At 35.9% G+C, this 6,000-nt stretch overlaps 1 protein-coding gene across 2 annotated transcripts in view; it reads right to left on the reverse strand.

Moving 5' to 3' along the window:
- The window catches only part of LOC114654628 (AP-3 complex subunit sigma-1), a 90,144-nt gene that overhangs the window by 22,138 nt on the left and 62,006 nt on the right, over positions 1–6,000 (reverse strand). For both annotated transcript variants that reach the window (XM_028805267.2, XM_051929421.1), the window contains exon 5: positions 2,377–2,484. In XM_028805267.2, coding sequence (XP_028661100.1) covers positions 2,377–2,484 — 108 coding nt within the window. The remainder of the gene's footprint in view (positions 1–2,376; positions 2,485–6,000) is intronic.

The following is a 6,000-nucleotide window of genomic DNA, read 5'->3' on the forward strand; positions in this document are numbered from 1 at the left end:
TGATGTTGTGTTATGTTATAACATTAAGTAATGGTAAATAAAAGTGATTCCGATTCTGAATGCAGCATTACCTTGTTTTTAAATAAATAAATGCTTTGGGACATAACTAGCAAACATAACGCCCATCCAATAATTAATTATATATGTATTATAACAAACATAAAACACAATATCCTCAAATCTATATAATCAGTTCAGGGTCAATGATGGCTTCATCCTATCCCACCAATACTGGGCTCAAGGTAGAAAACTGTGTGCCAGTTTATTGCAGGGTTCACTTACACTCACATCCACAATCAATATTAGTCCGATTTAGACTGCCAATTAGCCTAATATGTATGTCTTTCCGGATGTGGGATGAAAACCCACATATACATGGAGAAAACATGAAAAAACCACACACATGATTTACAAGCATTAGATTCAAATCCAGGATTTTGGATTTATGAGGCAGCAATACAATGCACTGTGTCACCTAAATAACATGCATGATTAAAGAAAATGTAAAATATTAGGATCAATAAAACTTGTTTTGACAATTTGTTTTCAAATAAACCACACACACATCTATATTTGAATCCTCTTATATTTGGTATATATTATAAGCAACTTATAAACAAAACATATCCCTCATGGAATGGATCATACAAACATAAATTTATCCTATTTCTTAATATCCTATCTGATTAACCACTGTCCAGTTGTCTTTACATGAAGGCAAATGTCAGTGGACTGTGGCTGGAAACTCCCACAATGTCCTAAACATGTTCAAGGATATTCAGGTAATATAAACATTCTTGGGAGACTTGCAATCAGGCTTTTATCTATTTGGAAAATAATAAATGGTAGCCCTTCTGCCAAAGGATATATCTAAGAGGAGGTCTTTAAAATACATCTGAAATTATGTTTTTATATGTTATGATAGGTGAAGGTGTCCCATATTATAACATACATTGTTCTAGTCTGGTACCATTTGAGAATGTATTCTGGATTTTACTAATGACAGTACACTAAAGGAGCATATTCAGTAATAATCACCTATCTGTTTCCACTAAAGCATGTCTCCAGTGAAGATGACCCATTTCATGACTGTTTAGGCTTTTTGGATCCAACACCAGTCTAGACTCTAAGGGCTATATCAAGCTGTCAATGGCAGATGTGTTAATGGAAGCCTAAAGGGAGAGTCTGTGTCCTAAGGCACTAACTGAAAATCCATGAAGGGCCAAATTTCTCTGAAGCTGATGGAATGTATTATAAAAGTACTTAACAATTTGTTCCATGATCCACTAGTTCTTAAACAGTGTTCTCCTCTGAGGTTTTCCTGCAACCATCTTCACCAGAATTATCCAGACTACATATTCATTCAACAAGTGTGCGGTGTATTATTTCAGGAAAACAATTCAATCTCACTAAATCAACAATTCACTTACTATTAAACATATTGGATTATTTGTACATCTGAAGGTATTGTCGAGATATTCTTGATGTGCTGTGGCAGCAGATGGTGTCTTAAGAACACCATGACCTAACACTATATCGTTAACGTCTTCTTACAATGAACATTATGTTTTAACAAGTAAATCAGACATGATCACTCACAGATCTGGTCATTCTGATCCTCCATGCTAAGTTTCATGCAAATGTATTCAATGATTTATGATAATACTACTTTTTGACACATATTTTATAGATACATGCACACGTTATACATTTCAGACTTTTCAAAATAACATTTAAATGCATAGTTTTATATTTATCAAGTCATTAATAGTCTTCTCTACATTTCCACAATGTAACACAAAACTTCTTATTATTTAAAATTAATGCTGGACTTCTCTACATGCAGATGAATCATTCAATTTAAAATGTATATCCTTAGAGTTTATGTTACTTTTCTGTATCTTTGATTTTAAAACCATCAAATTTAATTTAGTAAGAGGACAAGGTAACAGTGTGTGTTTTGGCACAGAACACACAATGTTCACATTGCACCTGGGACAAATGACAACTAAGTAATCTAAGTAACCGTGTTACTGATTTAAAAAATCAACCCAATTTTGCACCTAATCGACTGCAAATACAACTAGGGGACTGTTTTCAGATCACAACTTTTAAATTCCTGTTCTGTTTGACTACTGAAGAACCTGAACATTTATACAAAGAATAATTTTCAAACAATAATAGCAGCAGAGATAGAAATGCTCACGCTTTGCATAACCAGATCAGGCAGTACACATCACAGTATTACACTAAGCAAGCCAGCTTGACTTCTTGCATGGTGGCATCCTAACACGAAGGCAAGTGAACATGCAAAAAATTGTAACTCTAAACATGCAAAAAAGTCTGCAACAGTGAAACTATTATGTAAGCACTTACCTCTGACTTTTCCATTTTGTTCTGTGCTTCAACCTGAGTAACAATTTCATTCATATTGGTCTCTAATACCATTCCCCCCATTACCATCTCAGCCAGAATATTGTGAACCTTCCAGGAAAAAAAAGACAGAATCAACATTTAATATACAAGCATAACATATGCATTAGCACAACTTATATTCAAAATACAATAAGATCCTAATCTAAACCAGATAATTCTAAGGAATAAAAAGATCTGTCAGAAAAGTCAGACTGAGCAAGGCTGAGCAGATTTCCCTCTCCCTAGGAAAACGAGTGCATGGATGAAGCAAGCACAATTAGAATCCAGGGTAGATTATACATAGAACAAGTCTCATATGCTTGCGACACAGCAACAGCTACCTGTGACTATCACACAGTGGCTCAGAAACAGTGGTGTATGTGACTGGTTCTGGGGGGGCTTGTTCATGGCTGCTTACTGCCCTGCACCCTCAGCTGCCAACACCAGTGGAAGAATGAATGCACTTGTCCCAACAGTTTTCCCACTGGTAGAAACATTTTTGGAATAGCTGAAGAGGAATGTTGTCCAATGCCTGCAGAGATTTTTCTTTGACTTCCTCCACGTCACAAAAACGCTTTCCTTTGAGTTCTTTTTTCATAGGTGGGAACAAAAAATGTTGCATGGAGCAAGATCAAGTGACATTTCCCCTCATTTGAAACATGAAAACCACTTGTAGACCTATTGTTTTACTTAAAGCTTCCTCTTTAAAAGCAGTTTCAAGCATCGCTACAGTTTCAGCAGCTGTTCCTTTAGCCAGCAAGTTAAATTCACTTGATCTTGCTCTGTGCGACTTTTTCTTGTTCCCGCATATGAAAAAAGAACTCAAAGTAAAGGTGTTTTTGTACCATGGAGGAAGTCAAAGAAAAATTGCTGCAGGTATCAGACAACATTCCTCTTCAGCAATTCCAAAAATGTTAACACCAGTGGGAAAACAGCTGGGATAAGTGCAATCATTCACATGGAGAGTACTTTGAAGGAGACTAAAGTTTCAGTAAGTAAATATTATTAAAAACAAATGTTTTTTTTTGCAGTTCTGGTTATTTTTGGGTACCCCCTCATATGTATGTACTTAGCTCATTCCAGATATAAAACGCATGAAAAAAGCAACACCAAAAAATTAAACAAATGAAGATACTAAACTTCTATGGGGCAACTGCAACAGAAGGCAGGAGAAGATGTGTGAATTGTTACACAAAAACTCCAATCTATTGTGCAAAACGTAAAGTTTTTCTGTGACTAGTGGCAAACAGAAATTGTTTCCAGGACTGGAATAAAAACTTATTTTGAAAGTAAAATATTGGTGGAGTATGTAACACTTGTTGCTTTTGACTGATATATGATGTGTGTGTGTGTGTATATATTATATATATATATATATATATATATATATATATATATATACACACTAGCAAAATACCCGCGCTTCGCAGCAGCGAAGTACTGCCTTAAAATTGTTATTAAGAAGAGAAGTAAACATTTTTAAACTGAGGGAAAATATACAAATAATTATTTGTTAAGGATCTCTTTGTATACCACGTTGTCAGTTCGGCCCTCTGATTGTAATATGACCAAGCTTTGCGCTGAGCTTACTCTTGAGCATGCAACAAACAGTTGGCCATGTGAAAAGCAATCTTGCCTCAAATCAATGCCAACCTTTTGTAGAGTTTGTCCCTGAGACTTAATTGTCATTGTGAAGCAGAGCCCTACTGGAAATTGGAAGCGCTTGAATTGAAATGGGAGATCAGAGGGTATACTGGGTATGCGAGGAATAAAAACTCTCTCCCCTGAGCCACTGCCAGTAAAAATAGTGGCCTCAATTAGGTTCTTTTGCAGACAAGTGACCTGAAGTCTCGTGCCGTTACAAAGTTTCGGTGGCTGTACGAAAATCCACAATCGGCTTTTTTGAGCCAAACCTGTTGTTTTCGTTTGAGCCGCTTTTTATTATTGGGATCGTACCTAGAAACAGAAGCTCTATTAACTTGTAGATCTGCGTGCGAATATTTAGCGGCAGCGTCTCTATTAACTTGTGGATTTGACTGCGAGTATTTAGCGACAGCATCTCTAAGAACTTGTGGATTTGCCTGCGAGTATGTAGCGACAGCGTGTCTATTAACTTGTGGATTTTTCTGCGAGTATTTGGCGGCAGCGTCACAAAGTTGTTTCCGTCTAGCTGCATCAGAAAATGTACCACGACGTCTGACATGCCTCCTTTTTACTGTTTTCTCACAGCTTGGATTGCCGCTGTCATAATTGGTTTGAGTTTCATGGTTTGTTTCAATAGCTTCATTTGCCAAACAATTTACTCTTACCACCAATTTTAAATATGTACTCCTTTAAACCGTCGTCCGCTATAATCTTTATAGCAAAATACCCGTGCTTCGCAGCGGAGAAGTAGTGTGTTAAAAAGGTTATGAAAAAGAAAAGGAAACATTTAAAAAATAACGTAACATGATTGTCAATGTAATTGTGTTGTCATTGTTATGAGTGTTGCTGTCATATACAGTATACTGTATATATATATATATATATATATATACACACACAGACACACATAAACATATATATACATATACATATACACATATATATACATATCTACATATATATATACTATACACACACAGACACATATATATACATATATATATTTACATATCTACATATATATATATACATATCTACATATATATATACACATATATACTGTATATATATATATCTATAATAATAAAAGGCAAAGCCCTCACTGACTGACTGACTGACTCACTGACTGACTGACTCACTCATCACTAATTCTCCAACTTCCCGTGTAGGTGGAAGGCTGAAATTTGGCAGGCTCATTCCTTACAGCTTACTTACAAAAGTTAGGCAGGTTTCATTTCGAAATTCAAAGCGTAATGGTCATAACTGGAACATATTTTTTGTCCATACACTGTAATGGAGGAGGCGGAGTCACGTATTGCGTCATCACGCCTCCTACGTAATCACGTGAACTAAAAACAAGGAAGACATTTACAGCACGAGTCACACGCGGGAACGAAGGTAAATGACGTTAATTTTTGACTGTCTTTTAATACTGTGTAAGCATACATATTAACACATGTGCAATTAAACGTGTGCATTTACGGGGTGATTTCTCAGGCTTAAAAGCTCACCTTTTATCAAACGCGGGAACAAAGGTAACTGACGTTGTTCACTGTCTTTTAATACTGTGTAACCATACATATTAACACATGTCCAATTAAACGTGTGCATTTACAGGGTGATTTCTCAGGCTTAAAAGCTCGCCTTTTACTAAAAAGGTAAATGCAAAACTATTTTCAATCAGTTTATTGAAACGCTCCCGTTAAGGATTGAAATAACATATTCGCGAGATAAAAGAACGAAGTAGGGGGAAATGGAGGAACATCCGCAAACAGCGAAGAGCAAAAAATTAATTAAACAATTGAGAACGGAGCGAGTTAAGCATACAAGCATGTTTATAAGGGAAACAAAGCACGGTGTAAAACGTAAGTTTAAATTAAGTTTATAGAAACGCTCCCGCTGCGGATTGCAATAACATATTCGCGAGATAAAACTTTCATG

This window comes from Erpetoichthys calabaricus, chromosome 7 (genome assembly GCF_900747795.2).
Source record: "Erpetoichthys calabaricus chromosome 7, fErpCal1.3, whole genome shotgun sequence".
NCBI lineage: Eukaryota > Metazoa > Chordata > Cladistia > Polypteriformes > Polypteridae > Erpetoichthys > Erpetoichthys calabaricus.